Source organism: Equus caballus, chromosome 7, assembly GCF_041296265.1.
Source record: "Equus caballus isolate H_3958 breed thoroughbred chromosome 7, TB-T2T, whole genome shotgun sequence".
NCBI classification, from domain to species: domain Eukaryota; kingdom Metazoa; phylum Chordata; class Mammalia; order Perissodactyla; family Equidae; genus Equus; species Equus caballus.
In genome coordinates this window covers 67,866,877-67,889,322 of record NC_091690.1, presented here as the reverse complement: position 1 = coordinate 67,889,322, position 22,446 = coordinate 67,866,877, and the positions used below count along the sequence as shown (strand labels likewise).

Below are 22,446 nucleotides of genomic sequence, written 5' to 3'. Positions count from 1 at the left end.
CAACTTTATGCTAAGTGAGTAAAGCTAGTTACAAAAGACCACATATTGTATGATTCCATTTACACGAATGTCTAGACGAGGAAAATCCATAGAGACAGAAGGTAGATTACTGGTTGCCTAAGGCTGGGGTGCTGGGGAGAAATCTAGAGTGACAGTAACGGGTATGGCTATTTTGGGGGGGATGATGAAAATGGTCTGAAATTGATTGTAGTGATGGTTGCACAATTCTGTGAATAGACTAAAAAGCATTGAATCCTACACTTAAAATGGGTGAGTTGTATATGAAATGTGAATTATATCTCAAGAAAGATGTCATTTTTTAAAAGCCCCTGACTGAACATTTAAAAAGAAAGAAAGGAGGAAAAAGAAAATAACCATGATCTTCCCAAGTGAAAGCATCTAGAGTTATTATTTTCAATCATTCAACAAATCTTGAACCCCTGTTATGTGCTATGCACATTCCTCTGGGAGCTTGTGAGTAGGAGATCCTAGTCTGGGTGGAAGAGGCAGGATGTGGGCACAGATAATCATGATTCATGGAAGAAGCAGCCAAGGGAATGTAAACAGGAGGATACTATTTCACACTCACTGGGTTGACAAAAATTTAAAAGTCTGACATTATGGCATTGGCAAAGATGCAGAGCCCCAGAGAGTCTGATATACTGCATGAGAGAGAATAAATAGGTATAATTTGGGAAGAAGTTTGGCAGTGTTTAGTAGAACTAAAGATGCACATGCCCTATGACCCGGCCATTCCGTGTGTCCCTAGGGTATAACTTGGATAAACTCATGTACATGTGCACAAGGCAACATGAGCAAGGACATCCACAGCAGCACAGTTTACACCAAAGACTGGAAACAACTAAGTCCCTCAGCAAGAGAAAGAGTAAATAGACTCTGCCATAGTCACACAATGAGTGATACACGGTGGCAAAATCCAACAAAATCCAACGGTATTAAAATACTATACAAAGGATAGTAAAAAATAAAGTATATAAAGTTTAAAAACATATCAAACAATACTATCCATTACTTATGCATACATACATATGTAGTACAAGCATAAGAACAGGTGCGGGAATGATCAATGCCAAATTCCCAATACTGGTTGCTTCTTAGGAAGCAGAGGGATGAGACTAGGGGCCACACCAGGGTCTTCAATTGTGTCTATAATGCCTCTTCTTAGAAGTGACTTGCAATATACTTTTTCAATTGAAATTTGTATTGAGATAATGGTAGATTCACATGCAGTTGTAAGAAATAATGCAGAGAGATCCCCTATATGCTTTACCCAGTTTCTAGAATGGTAACATTTTGCAAAAGTATAATATACTGTCACAACCAGGATATTGATACTGACACCAGTATCCACCAGTCTTACTCAGATTTCCCCAGTTCTGCTTGTATTCATTCGTGGATGCGTGTGTTGAGTTCTACACAGTTTTGCCACCTGTAAAGATCTGTGTATCCACCATCACAGTGAAGCCACTGAGAGAATGCCTTCTCTGCAAGAATGGCTTGTGTTGCCCTTTCATAACCATGCCTGCTCCCCTCCACCCCTAGCCCTGTTCCTAAACCCAGTCAACTACTACCCTGACCTCCACATTTAAATTTCTGTCATTTGGAAAATGTTCTATCAATAGAATTGTATAGAATGTAATCTTTTGGGATTGGCTGTTTCTTTTTTTGCACAGAATAATTCCCTGGAGATTCATCCAAGTTGTTGTGGGTATCAGCAGTTCATCCCTTTTCATGGCAGAGTAGTATTCCATGGTATGAATGTACCAGAGTTTGTTTCATCATTCACTTTTTGAAATACATCTGGACCAATTCCTGTTTTGGGCTATTAGAATATCCACAATATTTTAACTCTTCAATTGGGTGGTGGGTATTTGGATTTTTATTGTATTATTTATTCTACTTTTTGATGCAAAGAATATTTCATAATTAATAAAAAGGAAGGAAGGAAGGAAGAAAGAGATACCAGTAATGCTGGTCCAGCCTTGTGCAGCCCCTGTGCTAAAGAGAGGGCTGTCAGAATCCGGGGTGACAACTGAGGCCAAGGGTCTGGGCCCCTGGCAGTTCTGGTGTTCAGGAAGCAGATCTCAGACACCTACTTGCTTCGAGGTCCTAAGTCTTGTGGGCACAAGGAAGCCTGTCCAAGTCCTTCAGCCTGGGCAGAGGTGGGGCAGGGGTGGGGAGAGGGGGTAAGTGTCAGAGGAATCCCCCCATCTGGTTGCAGAGCCCTTTCTCCGGCCTGGGTGTGTGGATGGGCTGCCCTCAAACGGGAAGATCACAAACAAGGCAGAAGAAAAGAGGTTAGTGCTCAAGGTAGAAGAATGAAATCTGGCATCTCCCGAAGGCCCCTGAGAAAAGTCCAGAATTGCAGCAAAGTGGCTGCCTGAACGGTACTAGAATGGAGAATGCCATTGGAAGGAAACAGAAACCCTGGGAACTTTCTTGCGACTTGAGGTTAAAGCGGTTTGGGAGATTTGTTTCCAGGGGGTGGAGAAGGAGGCCCTGCTGCTCTCTGTTTCTGCCAGGTGCAGGAGAGACAGGGGTAGGCCTGGCTTCCAGGGAGCCTCCCACACCCCTGCCCAGGTAGCTTCCGCCTTCTTTGCCTAAATCCCTGCAAACATCAATTATAAATTTCTTAGGCCCGGGCCGAGTGTGGGGCAGTGACAGATTCTTGCTACAAACATCCCCTAGGGGCTGCCTGGTGCTCAGACATCCTCCCCTCAAGAGGCCCCAGGTGGGACATTCAGAAAATCACCTTCCAGGTGGTCTGGGAGAACGAAGAGGATTTTGACAGGTTCAAACTATCCAAAGGGCTCCCCACTCCGAGGGAGAGCATTTGTAAAGGCCCAGGGGCCTGGAAATGCTATGATCACAGCTACTACCCTTGCTGCTAATAATAATAACACCATGACTTACACTGATGGAGAGCGCTCACTCAGGGCCAGGTGTGGTGCCAAGAGCTTGCGGTGTATCATCTCACTTGATCCTAACGACAGCAAATGATTGTCATGTCCCTTCTCCACACGAAGTTACAGAGGCACAGGGTGTTAAGAAACTTGCTCCGTGACACACCTTGGAAGTAGGAGAGTCAGGATTTGAACCCAGAGCCTGAGCTCCTTGCTGTTTAGGACAGACTCTTCTGAGGACAGGGATGATACACAGCCTTCTATGATACAATGAGAAGTCTGGGCTGCCTCTGCAGGGCAAGAGCAAGTCACAGAATCACAAGTAAGCACACCCCTGTTTCAGGGACGCTATCTTGGAGGCCGTCTGGAGTTCCCTCCTCAACGTCTCTGAAGGCCCAACTCCTTTGTTGTATGCTTTTCTTCTGAACTTCCTCCTTATTTCACATGTTAACATCTCAGCGAACTACTCTGAAGCTTGTTCTGGAGGATCAGGCAGCACCCTTTCCATAACTGCAGACACTGGTGAGGTTGCTAAACCAGCACAGGAAGCCTCGTCTCTGCAGAGTGTTCCAGACCACGAAACTCCTCATGGCCCACCTCTGCTCCATCTCCGCACTCTGACCCTCCCCTGGGCATGGCTGGATCAGAACCCACCCCGTGGCCTCCAGGACAAGACACAAGCACCACGAAGCCTAAGGGCCAGTAGTTCTCTGAAACCTGGATGCTGTGTTCTTTGCGGTTCCCCAGATTTTTCCCACTGCTCTGGGCCCATGAGGCTGTCCAGGGCCCCTCTCCACTCTCTGAGACATCCCCACACAATGGAGGGGGAGAAGGTGGCCTTTGTAGTCAGTGGGTTCTAGGTTCAAGATCTGCCACCTGCCACCTGTGTGAGCTACAGAAAGCTCTCCGGCTCCTTGGGCCTAGGTTGCGAGGAGGTTGGGTGAAAAGACCTCAAAGGTTCCTCCAGCCTTGCAACTCCTCCTGGAGAACCCGCAGTGCCCAGGCCGAGCAGACGCTCATCTCTGAGATGGTAACAACTCCCACTGCTGCAACGGGCCGTTGTGAAGATCAACGAGAGAACACACAGGAAAACACTGGCCAACCGCAACATGCTTTACAGGGCGAGAGCTTCTGTTATTACGTTATAACCTAGTTTCTCTGCAGTGCCTCCCGACTCCCTGTCTTGTTGTGTGCGTGTGTTTCCTTTGGTGGCTGGGAGAAGAGTGAGAAGCGGGCATGGGAGGCTGGGGGACGGGGAGAGAGCTGCAGGGCATTTCTCAGCCCACGTTTGGATGTGCTGGCCCGCGCCCTGACACGTTCTGAGCAGGGATAATGAACTGGCTCAGACACTGCTCATCGCCGCAGACAGGCCTCGCGGGGGAAACAGCAGGAGTCAGAAAGGAGGCCCCTCTGCCGGCTGGCAGAGCCCGGCGCCCTCCCCCGCCTGCAGGCTGGGGCACTGCCTCCTGCGTGTCAGAGATATGGAGACAGGTGACCCAGCAGTCACATCTAACTTGGACAGGCCAAGACAGGAGTCGGGTGGCAGCAGGGCTGGGAGGACGGCTCTGACAGGGTCAGGAAGAGGGGGACAGCCATGCTCGCTGCTGGAAAAGAAGGCTTTTATTGGGATTCAGAATTGAACCAGCTTCAGACCTTGCCCTCGGGAAGATCCCGTAAGGTAGGAGTAGAGCTGAGCCTGGGGTTGGAAGTTGGGCAGGGTGAGCCGCTGCCATCTCTGCCTCTGCCACTGAGTCTCTTGGACAATGCCCTCACTTCTCTCGGCCTCGGTTTCCTCATCTATAAAATGGGGACGATAATTACAATAATAGTTGAGTTGCTGTTAATAAGTGAGACAGCACAGTAATTGTAATGCATTATTTAATAATAATGTTAGTTATAATTATTAGGGGGAAGAAAGTTAATTAATCATTCAACACACATGTCATGAGCCTGTTCCGTGCCAGGCATCATTCAGGAATTCTCACCTGTGCAGGCCTCACGGGGCACTAGTGTGGATGTTGACAGAGGGAAGTATGGAGTTTTGGGGAGACAAAGAAGGGCCACCCACCTTCCTTTCACAACTCTCCCTACGTCCTCCCCACCTCCACAGGTTACTCCTTTCTGTTCACACCCCACCTGCCTGGTCCTGGGTCAACAGTTTCTTCCTTAAATGATGGTGCCGAGGGCAGGAGCTTGAGTCGAGCCCCCAAATTAACTAGCAACCCCTGGGAAAATCCCAAACTCTCTCCCCAGAAAAGACAATCACTAAGAAGCTTTTTCTAAATTATTTTTCTTTCTTTCTTTCTTTCTTTTTTTTTTGGTGAGGAAAATTGCCCCTGAACTAACATCCATGCCATTCTTCCTCTGTTTTGTATATGGGATGCCACCATAGCATGGCTTGATGAGTGGTGTGTAGATCTCTGCCCAGGATCCAAACCCGTGAACCCCAGGCCACTGAAGCAGAGCATGCAAACTTAACCGCTACACCACTGGGCCAGCTCATCACTAAGAAGCTTTATCGCCACCTGGATGTCTCAGCTTCCCTGACATGAAGTGCTCCAAACAGACTGAATATGAACTGTGTGTCTGAAGGAAGAACCAGGAAATGTTGTCTTTGATAACTCAGATGGATCACCCAATCCCTTAGATAATTCCAGGAGCTCCGGGGACATTGTGCACTCACGTGGTCCCCAAGAGTGGCATCCTGTTCATGGCCTGCAGCCTCCTTCATCAGCCTTGCCCCCTCTCGTGAACGTGTGTTGGGCTGGATGGGGGTAGGGAACTCACTCCTCCTAACACTTACTAAGTACCTGCTAAGTGCCAGGGGAGTTACATGTATGATTTCATTTAACCCTCAGAACCACCTTGTGAGGGGAGGGGTTATTATCCCATTTTACAGAGAAGGAAACTGAGGCAGAGAGAAATTAACTAGTCCATCCAAGGTCATACAGGTTGTTAAGTGACGGAGGCAGCATTTGAACTTAGGGGTGTGCGGCTCCAGCACTATGGCTCATTCACTTACACCAGTGGTTCTCAGTCTTTCTGTTCATTATAACCCCCCCACACCCCCACCAAGGAGCCTTCATAGACATTATTTTTTCCAAATCCCTCCCCCGCTATGAAATTTTAATGCCGTAGATGAACTGTACATCTGTTTATGTCCTGTGGCCCTTTGGAGGGTCACACAGCATCATAATAACTAAGAGTTTTTCACCCCTAGCCCCCCGAGAACCAATTTCGCCCCCTTGGGGATAATAGTGCCCCTGATGAGAATGCATAAATTATACCAGTGTTTCTCAAAGTGTTGCCCCCGCAGTGGAGGGAGGCAATGCTTACCCACAGACCAAGACCAGGAAAGGAAAATCAGCAGGACCATGTCTCCTCAAGTGGAGTGTTCATGTTTTCTGTTGAGGGACTGGCGATTCGTGGGATTTTGTTTCTAGATTTGCTATATGCTCAGTAATACTTTAGATTTACTTGCCACTTCCTATGGGATGCCTGCCTAGACACCCCGACCTGAGGCTAGCTTAGCCCCCTTCCACCTGCAGTTTTGTTCTGGCAAAACCGTGATCAGATTCCATGGTCACTGTCCATCTAAATGTCCTTGTACACAAGACGAAGGACCGTGGCTTGTCCATCTCTGCATCCCAAAGCCTAACATGGCCACAGAATGTAGCAGGTGCTCAAACATCTTTGTGGAATGAATAAACTGATGGGCACATGAACTTTAGATTGCTCATGCTGCCTCTGCTGCACCTGGCTAGTGCTTTAGCAAGGACCACATCGGGGATGGCCAGATCATAGCAATAGTGTGTAGGCATGCCTTCAGAATGTGGTACCTTCTGGGCACCTTTCACAAAACCAGAGCTTTCATTTGACAACATCTATAGGCAATGTTTTTGGTCAAGGCCACTGTGGGGCTGAGATGAGCACAGGATGAGATCTCAGAAGAGTGAGGGTGATGACACTGAGAGACGGACTTGGCCTATGGTATGAAAACTTCCCCTTGCTTCTCTTGGCATACTTCATAGACCTTTGAGCAAAAATACAATAAACTGTCAACCAGTAATAACCAGAGAAATCCTAGCTGATGAAGTCTCATGTTGACACCAGAGAAGGACAGTGGTGAGCACTTCAGACTTCTGTTTCCAGCAATATGGCTGCCTACTCACCCTAAGGAATTCCTCTAAGGCAGGGCATGAAAAAATACTAAATTAAACACAAACAAATTTATTTTTAAATATAGACTGAGCTGTCAAGAAAGAGAAGGAAATCCTCAGAGGTCAAAATAACCACAAGACAGCATGATTCCATACAGGTTGCCAAGCACTGAGTGGGCGATAGGCCTGGGGGACCCTGCCAGTCCTTGATGGTCTGGGGCTTGTAGCTTTAAAGGACCAATGAAAGGACCAAAGCAAGGTCCTTCAAAATATGGAAGTCAAACCGAGATCCCCACTTAAGGCAGGACTCCACATTTACTCCTCGGTGAAAGGGTGAATCAGAAAAAGGCAACAAAATCCCACCCCACAGAAGGAGACAGTAGGGAAGCTTGACTCTGGGGCTGGGCAGAGAAGGAGGAAAAACAGAAAGAGGCTCCTCTGAGAATCCCCAATCACAAAATGGCCCTCACATGGGTCTGGAACTTGACCACATATTACCGTGAGGCCAGAAAAATAGTCCCAAGTCCAAGCCGAGCGTTTAATTTAAAGTAACTCCAAGTTGGTGGTTCCTCCAGGCACCTGGCAGAAGCAAATGCAAGTCCTTTTTGGAGGAACGGATTTTCAACTCAGGCCTCAAAGGAGACCCACAAAGTTTTAAGTCATGAATCCACAATTTAACAAATCGCAGAACACACGAGGAAACAAGCCACCAAGAGCAAGAGACAGCAGAAGCAAGGAACAAATGAATCACACCTGTGAATCCTACGGGTACTGAAATGATCAGATTCAGAAAACAAAACAGGTGTGTACAATATTTAAAGAAATATATAAGGGTAAGTGAAAGTATAAACAAAGAACAGTCTATCAAAAAAGACCCAGCAGATTGAAAGATAAATAACTGAAACTTCTAGAGATGGAGGGCTGAGGTATGGGCTTCTGGAGACCATTGTTCTAAATATGGCTTGCAGTATCAGAATGAACCTTGGCTTTGGAATCAGAAAACTAAAATGCTGTGTGACTTGGGTCAGTCACTGCCTGTCTCTGGGCCTCAGTTTCTTCATTTGCAAATGAAGGGGTGGAGCTAGATTACCTCATAAGTCCAACTCTATAAACCGCTCACATTTATTGAGCACCTGTTTTTTCGTGCTACCCCTGATTATCAGTACTTTACATAATTTTTAATCCTTGCATAGCCCATTGAGGTATGGGCTCCTACGATATCCATTTTACATAGTAGGAAACTGAAGCAGAGAGAGACTGAGGAACTTGTCCAGAGTCCAGGGCTGGTGAGCCAGGCTGAGACTCCATTGGTCCGAATCCAAAGCCTCCTCTCTTCCTCTGCACTATCTATCCTTCTAACACGCTTAGCTCTTAACATCTGGGAGTCCAGCTCTAGGATTCTCTGATTCACCAGAAGTCTCCCATAGCAAGGGACAGCTCAATGGCTGGGACAGCTCAATGGCCAGCACAGGCTGTTAACAGCCACTCCAGTGGGGTGGCAAGAACACCATGAAGTTAGTTATCAATAACCAAATATTATTAAGTACATTCTATGAGCAAGGCCTGTGCTTATCTTAGACCAGAGCTATTACGACAGAGCAGCAAGCAGTGACAGATTGCCTGGGCTTGCCTTCTGAATATGCAGGTTTGGGAAACTTTTCATTCTGAAAGCACTTCTCTGTGCCTTGGTTTCCTCATGTGTAAAATGGGGATGATAATGGTACCTAAGATCGCTGGGTTGTTGTAAGGATTAAATAAGCTAATACAAGTCAGGCGTGCAGGGAGTATGCCACAAATGGTAGTTCTTGCTGCCGCTGTTGTTCTTGTGATTATTTTCAGCCTAGTGGGAAGAAGTTGGGCTTTGCACAGCCCACCTTGATTCCATGCCAGGCTCCCCCACTTCCCAGCTGTGTGACTTATAGTCATTGACCCTCTCTGAGGCTCCATGGCCCCATCTGTGAATCAGAAATAACAATGCTTACTTCACCGGTAGTTGTGAGGGTTAAATGGACTGTGAAATGCCTAGCGCAGTGGCTGACATATAATAGGTACTCAACAAATGTCTGTTCTCGCCCCTGGAGTGTTTTCTGCACACTCGGCTTTTCCACCATGGTTAGAATCCAAAGAGGCAAAGAATTCTCTGCTCACAGATGTTGACTCACTGTTCTTTTCCACAAAGGGAGCTTTAACAAAAGCAGTGGAGGGTGGAAGATGTCTTAATGCATCCATTTCACAGCAGGCAAGTCAAGGCAATACAGTGGTAGCGGTCCACAGCCTTGGAAACAAGCCTTCAGGCCACGACCTTGGCTGCTATGGCTAAACTGGCCTCCAAGACGTGCAGCTGAAGATGCAATTAGCAACAGGAAGCAAGCCCTACTATTATGAGGATTTGGTCATTGATTCCACCAAAGATAATGACACTGACCTTCCCATTTGGAAATAAACGAGGTATTCAGCTTGTAAATGGCTCTGCGATCATTCTGCGCACCAAGAACTGGGCAGCAGCATCACCTGGGGGACGGGGGACAGGTAAATAAGGGTTATATTAAAGGGGTTTCAGAAGGGCAGTGACATCTCCAGCAGTGGCCACGTCACTCTGCCAATCCCAACCCTGGCAGGCCTCAGGGAAGGGCAGGATTCCACATTGGCCTTCCCAAAGCATAGCAGGCCAGGACCGGAAGTGGTTCCCTCACAAAGATTGCTTTTTTGAGCAAACAGGGAACTCTGGGATTTCAAGCTCAATCTGCGGCACCTTTTGGATTTCATCTTAGGTCAACTGCTCCCTCCACTTCCTTCCTAAGACCATCCATGTGTTCACTTGGTCCAAGAACACTGAGTAAGCAGATACTGTGCACTGATGATAATGGTGGCACGGTGGGGTGGTGGGCATTCCAGGTGCTCTATGTGAAGAACAAAGGTGCAGACTCAAGGAGGGGAAGGGGACCTCGGAGGATAGACAGATGGTCTGGGAAGAAAAAGCCTGAAACCAGCACAAGGCTATCAGTGGCCATGGCAGCACAGCTTGGACTCTGGAACCTCACAAATTGGAGCCTGGCGCCCTCTGGGACCAGACTCAGCATTTTCTCTCCACGTGGAGCACAGTGTGGTGGTCCCAAACAGACCTGGCTTCAAACACCAGCTGCACCATGTACTAGCACATATATGTCACTGAGCAAGACATCTCTCTGTGTCTCAGTTTGATGGCTGGAAAATGAGGATTCTCCTATCTCATAGAGCCAGAAACACACAGGTTTTCATAATGAGGATAAAACATGCAATGTGCCTCACACAGACACTAACCCAGAGTAAGAGTTCAATAAATGACCATTTATTCTTGCGTCACTGACATAATTGGCACCATATGTGACAATACAGTCTTAGCCTCATAAGCCTTGTTTGCCTTACTCAATATTTATTTAAGAACTAAGCTCTGCCGTTTAGGATTATTTCTCCAACCTGACCCTGAGAAAAATAATTTCTCTGTTCCAAGCCCTTTGACCTCCCAAGTTCCCATCAACAACCAGGATGGACAGTTCTGGCAGGGCCTGACCACTCACTAGTCTCTGAGTCACTAATAGCTCTAGTTAATAGTAACTCAGGGGTAATAGCTCGATGTGGCCATGTCTTCTATGAAAAGTAAGTGATACACAAGTGGAGATTAGGGGGCCGGCCCCGTAGTGCAGTGGTTAAGTGTGCATGTTCCATTTTGTCGGCCCGGGGTTCGCCGGTTCAGATCCTGTGTGCGGACATGGCACCGCTTGGCAAGCCATGCTGTGGTAGACGTCCCACATATAAAGTAGAAGAAGATGAGCACGGCTGTTAGCTCAGGGCCAGTCTTCCTCAGCAAAAAGAGGAGGATTGGCAGCAGGTGTTAGCTCAGGGCTAATCTTCCTCAAAAAAAAAAAAAAAAAAAAAGTGGAGATTATTGATGATGTGCTGTGTGCAGGGAAGCTGCCATGGTAGACTCCAAAAGGGAGGGACAAAGAAGCATAACTGGTGTTCCTGGTCAACCTTCCAAGAGTTAAAAAGTGTATTTGGAAAGATACAGTAGAAACATTTTTAAAAGAGCAGTACATAGCAGTAAACACTCTAGGTCAAACAAATGGGGCCAAGTCCATGTGGATAGTGGGAAAAGCAATCATGGGCTTTGAAGAGGCTGACGCGTTTTGAGTCCCAGTTCTGCCATGTACTAGCAAGCTATCCTGGGGTGGGAGGGGGTTCCTCAGTTTATTGATCTGTAAAATAGGGAAAATACCACCTAAATGTCACGACAATTAGAAAACATGGTTCCTGCCTGGCACGTAGTGAGTGCTCAATTCACTGTTAGTTTCTTTCCTTCTTCTTTCCCTATTTCCCCTTGTCTTCTAGGTAACTGATATTACTTTATTTGTTAGGGAATTAGAATTAGTAGTGGATGAATTTTACGTGCCTATTGGTGACCATAGTCCTCTGTACATACAAATTTATATCCCATCAAGTAGATCCTTGTGCAAAAGCTTCCAGTGGCTTCTCACTTCTTTCTTTGTTGTTTTGTGAGGAAGATTGGCCCTGAGCTAATACGTGTTGTCAATCTTCCTCTTTTTGCTTGAGGAAGGTTGTTGCTGAGCTAACATCTGTGCCAATCTTCCTCTATTTTATGTGGGATGCTGCCATAGCATGGCTTGACGAGCAGTGTTGGGTCCACGCCCAGGATCTGAACCTGCAAACCCCAGGCCCCCAGTGCAGAACGTACAAACTTAACCACTACGCCACAGGGCTGGCCTGGCTTCTCACTTTTTTTTTTTCAGGAAGATTAGCCCTGAGCTAACTGCTGCCAATCCTCCCCTTTTTGCTGAGGAAGACTGGCCCTGAGCTAACATCCATGCCCATCTTCCTCCACTTTATATGTGGGATGCCTACCACAGCATGGTGTGCCAAGCAGTGCCATGTCCACACCTGGGATCCGAACTGGCAAACCCTGGGCCACCGAAGCGGAATGTGAGCACTTAACCGGTGCGCCACCGGGCTGGCCCTATGACTTCTTAAACAAGAATAACAAAGTCCCCGCTCCTCCACCTGGCATGACAAGCCTTCCTGCATCAGTAAGCTTCAATGTCCCAACCACTCTCCTGCTGCAACGCTCAGCCGAGTGGTACCCACGTGGCTGCTGGGTGTGGAGGAGGGCTTACCTCAGCCTTGAGGATGTTAAGGACGGTAAGAAAAGCTTTTCAGAGGCAGTTGCATTTAAATTGAACCTTAAAGAAGGACAAGGATTTTGCCAAGTAGACCAAGATGGGAGACAGCATTCTGGGCCAAAAGAATATTCTGTGCAAAGACCTGGGGCCTCCCCAGGACAGCCAGGCCTCATTCCAGGAGAATTCTCATCCTTTCTCCACTAAGACTGTATCACTTCCCCTTCTCTCTTTTCTAGATACACAGCTGACTTCTTCCCGACTTCCTGCTGAACTCTGTAGCAAGGATCTTGCCTCCTGCAACCAGTTTTCAAAGTGTGGCCCAGGGACCCCTGCGTGTCCCCAAGCCCCTTTCAGAAAGTCTGTGAGATCAAAAATATTTATATAACGCTATGCCGTTATTTGCCCTTTTCATCCTTATTCTCTTATGAATATACAGTGGAATTTTCCAGATTGAAAACAGAAGCAGATATATCTTCTATTAAGCCAAATATTAAAGAGATTTGCCAAAACGTAAAGCAATGTCACCTCATACATTTTTGTTTGCTTTGGAAAAGTCATTTTTCATAAAAATGTGTTATTTATGTTAACACAAGGTTTTGTTATTTTAAATAATCCATAAACAACAATTTCAACATTTTTTTCAGGGCTAATTACTAGTATGACAAATTTTGATAGATATAATTCACATAAATAAAAACTCTTGGGGGTCCTCAGTAATTTTGAAGGGTAAACCAGGGTCCAAAGCCAGAGAGTTCGAGAACCACTGCTTTAGGGCATACTATGAAGATGGTAGGCAGGGCAAAGTGCGTCATCCACCTTGGGGAACTTCTCAAGTGGCAATTTATGCCCATTACTGGGAAAAGGGCCCACAGGCAATCTGTCCCTAGCTGGACCTTTCTGTCTTGTCCATCCCCGTCCCCCCCCCACCTTCCTGTCTTCAGGCCCCCTCTCTCTCTTAGCTGTAACCTCTTCAGGGCTCAGGGAGGTGTGTGGTCAGGAGGTTTTGGTGTCAGAAAGCCAAACAAATGACTCAGTGTCTCTGATTTGCATTTCCTAGATGGCTAAAAAGGTTGAACATTTTTTTATGGGCTTATTGGCCATTTCTGTATTTTCTTTGGAGAAACACCTATTCAAACTCTTTGCCCATTTTAGAATAAGGCTGTTTGTCCTTTTAGTGCTGAGTTGTAAGCGTTCTTTCTATAGTCTGGCTACAAATTCCTTATCAGATCTATGATTTGCAAATTTTTTTTCCATCTCATGGTTGTCTTTTCACTTTCTTTTTGGTGTCTTTTGAAACACAAAAGTTTTTAATTTTGATAATGTCCAATTAATGTATTTTATATGCTTCCCCCCTTTTGTATGCACTAAACCATTGCCTCATCTAAGGTCATGAACAATTATGTGTATGTTTACTTCTAAGGCTTTATAGTTTTAGCTCTTAGATTCAGGTCAGTGATCCATTTTGAGTTAATTTTTGTATATGGTATAAGGAAGGGGTCCGACTTCATGCTTTCGCATGTGGATCTCCAGTCTCCCAGCACCATTTGCTGAAGAGATGACTCAGTGTCTGAGCTTTAGTCACCTCATCTCTAAAATGAGATTTAAAAGACCACTTTGCAGGGTACTATGAGCATTCAAGGAGATAGATGGAAAAAAGGGCCCTATGGAGGGGTCCCTGACACCAGCAGACAGTTAATGCCTCTAACCGAAGGGACAATGGATTCGAAAGTGCTCCGAAACACTGGTCATCCTTACTATAATTGGACCACAGCTTGTCCGTCCCTAGAGGTCTTTGGCATCCATGGTCCCTCTGCTTGTCACAGAGCCCGTACCATCCTCAGGACACTCGTTTGCAACTCCTCTCCAGGGAACCCCTTTTCTGAGTGGCCCTGATGACCTTTTTCTTCTCCCCTTCTCTTTTATCTTTCTTATTTTGTACCACAAGTTTTGCATTAAGTGCTCTTGGTATTAATAAATAATTAAAAACGGTTAACCCACTCAAATCTTTTCTGGAACGTTGGTGGGAAGGGATGAATGAACGAGTGGGTCAATCCATCAAAAGGCCCCTAATTTAAAGTCAGAAAAGTGAAGCCCCTGGAGCTATGCAGGCCAGCCCATGGGTAAGGCTCCTACCCTCCCTACCCCCCTCCCACTCTGGAGAGATCCTTTTAAATCACATCTCCCTCCTCCATGGTGTTTGCAACACCTCCCGATTTAGTTTTCTCTCTGAATTTCATTAGTGTCCCATTTGCCTCTTCTTCCTGCTCTCTGAGGCAGGCGTTAAGCAGGAGGAGACTGAGCTGGCAACAAGGGCTCCTGCCTCCTGACTGGGGACACGCAGAGGAGCAGGAGGACTGGTACCCTGGGCTGCGATTCCAGATGCTGCTCTGTCCACTGGACTCAGGCCAGCAGACAGTAACTGGACCCTAACTGCATGCCAGGCCCTGGGGCTGAGAGATGAGGAGCTGTATTTGCCCTGGAAACTCCCAGGCTCCCGGGGATGGATGGTGCCTGCGCAAGGCGCTCAGGACCTTCGCCCTCCTGCGCAGGCAGTGAGTGAGAAAGAGTGAGGGAGTGAGTGGGGGGAAAATCCAGGAAGAGGGGCTGGAGGGGTATGGACAGCAGAGCATAACAAGTAATGATATGGAATATGGTGCTCAGTTATTCGTTGTTCATTCGCTCATTCAATATCTAATAACTGAGGCCCTGCTCCGTGCCAGGCAGTGTTCCAGGCGGATGAACACCACCGGACCAGCGCAAAGTACGTCCCTGCCCTCGTGTAGCTTACATTCCAATGGAGGAAGACGGGAAATAGATAATTAAACTTGCAGAGTAATATTTAATGCGTCGGGTGGTGGTAAAAGCTATGTAGAAACGTTCCAGTGGCAGAGGGGCACAGGAAGACCTGGAGGGGTGGACTGCTCCTCGTAAGGGGTGGCGGGGCAGGCCTCCCGCGCTCACCTCCTCTGCGCCCACCTTGCTCACACTGCTGGCCTCCTGCCGCTCCCTGAGCAGCAAACACAGTCGTTGTGTGTTCAGGACCTTTCAGCCCCTCCGTGCTCTGCTCACGGGGATGGTGACGCAGAGATCTGTTCACGGCTGTTCCTCTGCCTGAAACGCTTTCCCCAAGACTGGAAACAGGCTTCTATGCCTTTGCTCTGAGGCCAAAGTGTGCTTATGGTTCAAGGAACAGCAAAGAGGCCAATGAGTGAGGGGTGCACAGAGAGGGGGTCAGGGAGGGCACGGGCCAGCTCCTCTGAGTCCTGGTGGGTCACGGTGAGGCCTTGGGCTTTTCTTCTGTGTGAGATGGGGAGCCACAGGAGGAGATTGAGCAGAGGAGTGATCTGATCTGATTGATGTTTTAACAGCTGCCTTTGTGTGAGATTCTGGGAGGGAAGGACGGGAGCAGATCCCCGTGAGGCCATTGCAATAATCCAGGTCTGAGATGGTGGCTTGGACCAGTGTGAGGACAGAGGAGGTGATCACACATGTTGAGGAGGGGAGAAAAGTGATGGGGTCATTGTAAAAATAGCACAGTGTGCAAGGGGAGGGAAGGCGGGATGAGGCCGGAGAGAAAAGGAGGAACATTCCAGGCAGAAGATGCCAAGGCTCAGAGTCAACCCCATCCTGCTAGACTCAGATCCTGCTACTTATATTTCTGCGATTTCTTCCCCCCCTCAATGCAGATGAGTTCAAGAAGCCATGCTCTGAGCCCAGCCATCTGGGCAGTACCAACATGGGGAGGAGCGACCCAGTATCTGGGCTCCACGAGGCTCCATTTGTCAGAGCTGAAAGCTGTGTTCACATGTGACACCCGCAGGATGCTAGGGGAACGAGGGGGAGAAAGGCCCGGGATGGGGCGATTTAGAGGAGCAAGAGGAGACTCTTTTTCTTGGGGTTTAGATGGAGTGGGGGATGAGATTCGATTTTTCATTTGAACTTTCCCATCATCACTACGAGTGAGCATGGATGGCGTTGAAGAGTTCACCTTGAGCTTAGTTACCTCCCTTGCCGAGTGAACCTCAGTTTTCTTAAACATGGAATGGTAAGAACTACCTCATGGGCTTGTAGGAGTTGAATGAGATGCATAAATCAAGTACTTGGCACAATGCCTCAATAAACGTGACCCCATTTTGCCTGTCCCTCTATGAAAAGCTAAAAATCTTAATAGATCCCTTCAGAGAACTATATGTCTCTACTGCCCAGCATTTATCTTGGTTCCTATTTATACATTCTTCAGGCTGAGAGAAGCAGCTACTTTCGTTTTTGTTTCTTGTTTTACCCCCAGAGCCTAGCCTGGTGCTGGGCCTGTTGTAAGTATTCAACATGTTTTGGCTGAATAGTCCAGTAAACGACTGAATCTGAGGTTAGGTAAGATGTAGGCTCCCGCGCTTTTTAGCTGAGAGACTTCAGACAAGCTAGTTCATTTCTCTGAGCCTGAGTTTCCTTCCCTTAAAATGGAAATGATACCTACCATGGCAAAGGCAGCTACTGCGCATCAAATTGCCATTTCTTTCTCACATTTCCCAGAGCCCCAGAAATCACGCAGGACCACGTGTCTAATTCTGGCCCATGGGCTGCATGTCACTTCTGGGCCAAAGCATTTAAGAACCAATGCTCAAACTTCTGGCCATCTCTTCCCTTGCTGCAGAGACCAAGGTGGTATACCCAAAACATGGCAGAGCTTTCACCAGCCTGGCCCCTGAGTCACGAGGTACAGCAGAGACCTCCACCTGCCTTGGTTAGACATGTAGTGTGAGCTAGAAATAAGCCTTTGCTGTGTTAAGCCACTGAGATTGTGGAGTTAATTTCTTCCTGCAGCATAACGGAGCCTCGCAGGACTCGGAATCCTACCTTGCAAGAGTGCTTGAATGGATAAGAAGAAATGCTTGGTTCACAGTAGGTTTTCAGCAAAGAGCTTGCTCCCTGGGCCCTGGATCCTTCCTCTGCTTTTTCAGCCTCCCTCACCACGACCCAGCCTCCATTACGGTTCTACCTTTCTCTGTGCTGTGTTCCTTCTCTAACTTGAAACATCCTTCCACGTTTCCCACTCAACCCAGGTGTGTCCTATTGTTTTTGTCTGTGCTCTTCTGCACAGCAATATGAAGAGCCTCTGCCAGAGAGCCATTCTGGCCAGCTGGACCTGGCTTCTTTTTTTTTTTAAAGATTGGCACCTGAGCTAACAACTGTTGCCAATCTTTTTTTTTTTCTGCTTTATCTCCCCAAACCCCCCCCCCCCCCGCCTCCCCGTACATGGTTGTATCTTAGTTGTGGGTCCTTCTAGTTGTGGCATGTGGGACGCCACCTCAACGTGACCTGACGAGCAGTGCCATGTCCGTGCCCAGGATCTGAATCCTGGGCCACCGCAGCGGAGCGTGCAAACTTAACCACTCTGCCACGGGGCCGGCCCTGGACCTGGCTTCTACCACCTGTCCTCTGGGAAGCCACCCACTCACCTCCTCCTGTCCCATTCTCAACTATGCCAACTATGCCTCTCATCCTACTCCAGCTCAGCCTGAAATGGAACTACTGAACGCTGGACCCTGCTGCTGGTCTCCTGGATCCTCGAATGACCCTGATCATCACTGCTGGTCCTGGACCTGCATGGTGCTTCCTGGCTGCTGATGGGGTTCAGGGAAGGCCACCCCAAGATGCGCCACTCTGGTATACAGACTATTTCAAGCTGAAGACAATAAAGGCTCAGACTCAGCAAGAACATTTGACCTTTCCCCCCTAACTGCCTAAAAGAAATTTAAAATAAAGGCCTGTCCCCAAGACAGGCCATCATCGTAGATAACTTTGGGTTCTGGTAGACTGGGAGGATCCTTGCTAAGCCCACTCTTATCAAAGTTCTATTTACCAAACATTTGCTTTTCCATTTCCATGTGGGTTGCCTTCCTCCCCTTTGAAGGCCCAAACCACTACCCCAAATGTCCTCCTTGTCTGTGGCCGAAGATACTTAAACAGGTAGCCTCGGCCAGTTGGCTGAGTTGCTCAGGTTGCCTGAGGCCTCTCCCATGTATACATGTTATAAAGCTTTAATTTTCTGCTGTTATTCTGCCTCATGTGAATTTAATTCATTGTCCAGCCAGAAGAACCCAGAGCGGGTAGAGGAAATGTCTTCCTCCCCTACACTGCCAGCTCTCCCATTGCATCCCAGCTGGATGCCTGGCCCTTGCCTGCCCTGCCCTGCCCTCCTACCATACTGGCTATCCGCTTGGCTTCCAGCACCCACCTGTCTTCCCACTGCGTCTGCTCCCTAAGAAAGCTACCTCCACTGTGGCCTGACCTCCTCCACTTCTCATGCTGCTTAGTGGCAAAAGCCTTCAACCAAAAAGTATGCACATTTTCAGATTCCAAGATGGTATTTGTCATCAAGATCACAGGTTGGCAGTTGATGATGCAGAAAATCAGAGCTGACAAGGGGACTGACCTGGCTCCATGTCAGCACGTTCTGAAGAGTCAACAGTGTCCGTGGGCCCTGTAGCCCTCTCTCCAGGGCCATCAGATCCTGGAGGGCCGGTCGGGATCCTTTCTGTTGAAGCAGAGAACACAGACCCAACTGAGTGAGGTGGCAGGATACCCTCCACCCTTTGTCACAGATCTCTCTCCAGCAGTCCGTGCAAACACACACCACTGGGGAGATGAGGCTCGTTCCTCATCCCACAGCAATGAAGAGAAGCAAGAGGGGGTCCCAAACACCCAGAAAATCCCACACCACTGCACTTCCTCTCTGCAGCCTTCCTGGGAGGCTCTGCTGTACCGCCTTCTGTTCTCCCATCTCATCTGGTGCTGTGGGAGGAACAGGCTTGTCTGACAGCCATTGTTTACATGTGTTTCCTCAAGCTGACCAAACCCCTCAAGGGCAGGGACTCCAGATCAGGCCTCTTTACAACTCAGGGGCCCATGGGCTTGGAGCACAGTAGAAACTGAGTATTTTGAGAAGAAGGATTGACTATATGCTGTGATGGGGGTGGCAAGAAGGGGGTTGTGGGGATGGAGCATGTGGCTGAGGCTCTGGCTCCTGCAACAGCTCTATCGTTGATTGACCAGGCTAATAAACAGGTCACTTAGCCTCTCTGAACCTTGATGTCTTGCCTGCTAAATGGGCCCATCCTCCCCGTGATATATGACATGGGAGTGCCGGGAGTCACCTGGGCAGAGTTCCTTACACGAAAGAGTTCTGGCTCTGGCCCACTGGCTTATCACCCTGCACACTCTAGCAAATCACTTCCCCTCTCTGAGCCTCTGTTTCCTCATTTGAAAGAGGAAGATTCTGAACTGGGTGACATGCGCGGTCTTTTCTGCCCCTAGAATTTTATGACAATGAATTTGACTCATCTCTGCATCTCCAGTGCCTATGGAGATATCTCTACCCAATAAAGGTGAAATGAATAAAAGAAATCCTATCGCAAAAGAAGGGTGAGGGGAGGCTCAAAGACTTCAAGTCATTCACCTCAGGTCACTGCCAGAAGAAGAATGGGGATTTGAAGACGGGTCCTCACAGACTCAAGGTCTGTGTACTTTCCCCTGTACCAACTACCCACACCCACCCACTAAAAATACCACAAAATGCCTTTTCATATAAAAGACCCATTTGGCTAAAGAACAAGGTATGAAGGAGACATTTAGGCATCTGAGGTAAAAGGTCATCATTTGAGAAATTCTCTCAATATGTATTTGCCAAATATACCTCAGATCCAAGCTAAAGCTATTACTGTCTATTAGAAGGTGAGGAATTACTGGTAATTTCCATTAAAAACAAAATCCCCCTAAGTGTGAAATTTTGCCAGCTTCATTTGCATTTCATGTTTCTTTACCGTAAATTCTCGTTATTCTAAACAAAGAAACAAAAAAACTGTATTAGGCAAGAACATTCACTAGGCTCTCCCCTAGTACAGAGAGTCCATCCGCCTCCCCTGGGGGTCAGGCCCCTGGGCACCATCAGGGTCGAAGACAAGATGGGCCGGACAGAATGAACAATACAAGGTTTAGAAGTAAACCTGGAAAAGCCCTTATAAATCATCTATATTCACTGAAATAAAAAATAGGCAGTCTGCTACAGAGGATATGACTATCATTTTGTGCATCTCAAATGAGCAAAAACGGCTCTTGTGCCCTTCACTTCTATTTACCCTGCCTTGCTCATTACAACTTTAGCTTCCAAAATTTCAGAGGGGAGCAGGAAGTTGTTCTGCTGTAAGAACGGGCCTGGGAAGAGGCATTTTTTCTCCTGTGCGTGGGTCTTTCCCCATGTGCCCAGTGCCTTGTGGATTTTAGGACTCAGAGCTGTTGGCTTTGCCCCCATGGGTCCTGCTGGGGTGCTAGTCATAGCCAGTGACTTGGAGAAAACACTCAGGGTCTTTCTCAAAGCCGAGCTCCTTTGTCCAGGCCATAAAATTCCACTCTGCCCCTGTAGCTTCAAGCCAAAGCTTGTGCTTTGCAGCCTCATCTGTGCCTTATGATCCTCCTTCCTTGAAGAAGCTGCAGAACTGCCGTGTTACTCCTCTCCCCCTTCATCTTTGCCCGGGCTTCAGTAAAGACATCAACTCCTTTCTTCGAAGTGTTTATTTCCTTTTCAATTTGCACCCTGAATCCCTCCTTTTTCAAAGTACCTCCAATAAGCATCACAATGACTGTTAATGAAACCAAAATACTCGTGGGTTGACCAAGAGTTTTATAAAAATTTATGTACCAGCATTTTCTGGAGGGGAAATCCAGTTAGGAAGGAATTACGGCATTCGTTCATTCACTGGCTTGCTCACTCACTCATTCATTCAGATACTGAGTATTAGATGCTATACAGGAGGCGCTGATGACTCAGAAGCAAATCGTGCCTTCAGGAGGCCCTCACAGGCTGGCGGGGAAAATAAGACAACATGGCCACACGTAACTATAATGCTCATATTATACGTAAGAGAGGGACAGACAAAACCCAGTGAGAGGACAGAGGAGAGATCACCTTGGCTGAAAATCACGGCGCACTTATTGGACAGCATATCCTTCCAGCTCAGCCTTGCACCAGAGATGGTGATAGGTAGGATGGCATGGGGACAGGGCAGGGACACCACATGAGGGAGTAAAGGCACGGGAGGGGAAAGCGTAACGAAGAATGAGCTGTAGCTCAGCTTTCCAGACTGTGGGCTGTGTGGAGGGAAGTGGTGGACACCACACCTGGCAGGTGATGTGGGCCCCAACAGGCTGAGCCCTGAAAGCCAGGCTAGAAAAGACGGCCATCATTCAGTCAGTAATAGGGAGCCATCGAGGGCTTTCGAGCAGAGATGTGACATAATTGGAGATCTGCTGTAGGAAGAAGAATTTGGCAAGCCTCGCACAGTCTGAATTGGAAGGGGAGGTGCCTGGGACAGTAAGCTCCTTAATTGTGGCCCAGGCACCGGGCAGGGTGTTAGGTGCCAGTACATATTAGATCTCATTTAACCTTCTAAACAACCACAGGAAGCAAGCATTATCCTTCCACACGTGCAGACAAGAAAATGCATCTTCAGGGAATTTAAGCTGCTTGTCCCTAATCCCCTAGCTAGGAAGCACTGGCGACAAGATCTGAACTCTGTGCTTTTCCTTTCCAGGTGAGCCATAAAGCATGCTGTGAGCCTGCACATGACACCTGTATTCCTGACACTCCCAGCAAACCTTCTGCTCCCAGCGCACCTCCCCACCTGCCCTGGGCGGGTGGAAGCGTGACCGTTTCCTGCGCTGCCTTTTGAGAGGCCAGGGTGGAATTAAGTGCAGAGTGCCTTTGCTTCTATTAGCTTTCCCCAAAGTGACCATAAATCAAGGAGATAAGACAGTGCCTTGAGCTGGGTTCCAAACAACATGGACTGCAGTCTCTTGCAGAGAATTTCAAAGATAGAAGACCACCGTCCTCCCCTGTCTTCGCTTCTCAGCTAAGCCGTGGTAACAGAAGCCGTGGACCCAGGAGCCCAGGGGAACATCTTTTGGATGTGCAGGAAGCCGCTCAGGCTGTGTAGAATGTCAGTAAGGAACTAGCGTTTCTATGCTTGGGGCTGACTTCACGGTTTGGGAGGATGGCCTGGAGTTCAATGCACTTGAACTGGATTGTCACACCTGCAGCCGGGGGATAATGATCATGAATCACTCTCATCAAGACGCCTGCTATTAAAACTTAGGTTTTTTTCCAGAGGGAAGAAAAAAAAAAGATTTCCTTAT

The 22,446-nt window shown here is 47.8% G+C and overlaps 1 protein-coding gene across 35 annotated transcripts in view; it reads right to left on the bottom strand.

Moving 5' to 3' along the window:
• TENM4 (teneurin transmembrane protein 4) overlaps positions 1–22,446 on the bottom strand; it is a 2,707,421-nt gene that overhangs the window by 512,304 nt on the left and 2,172,671 nt on the right. For 33 of the 35 annotated variants that reach the window (XM_070274304.1, XM_070274303.1, XM_070274305.1 and 30 more), the window contains one exon: positions 18,692–18,793. In XM_070274304.1, the coding sequence (XP_070130405.1) occupies positions 18,692–18,701 (10 nt within the window). In that variant the 5' untranslated portion in view covers positions 18,702–18,793. Of the gene's footprint in view, positions 1–9,509; positions 9,596–18,691; positions 18,794–22,446 lie in introns of all 35 variants that reach the window. The other 2 variants (XM_070274328.1, XM_023646528.2) reach the window with 1 other exon arrangement.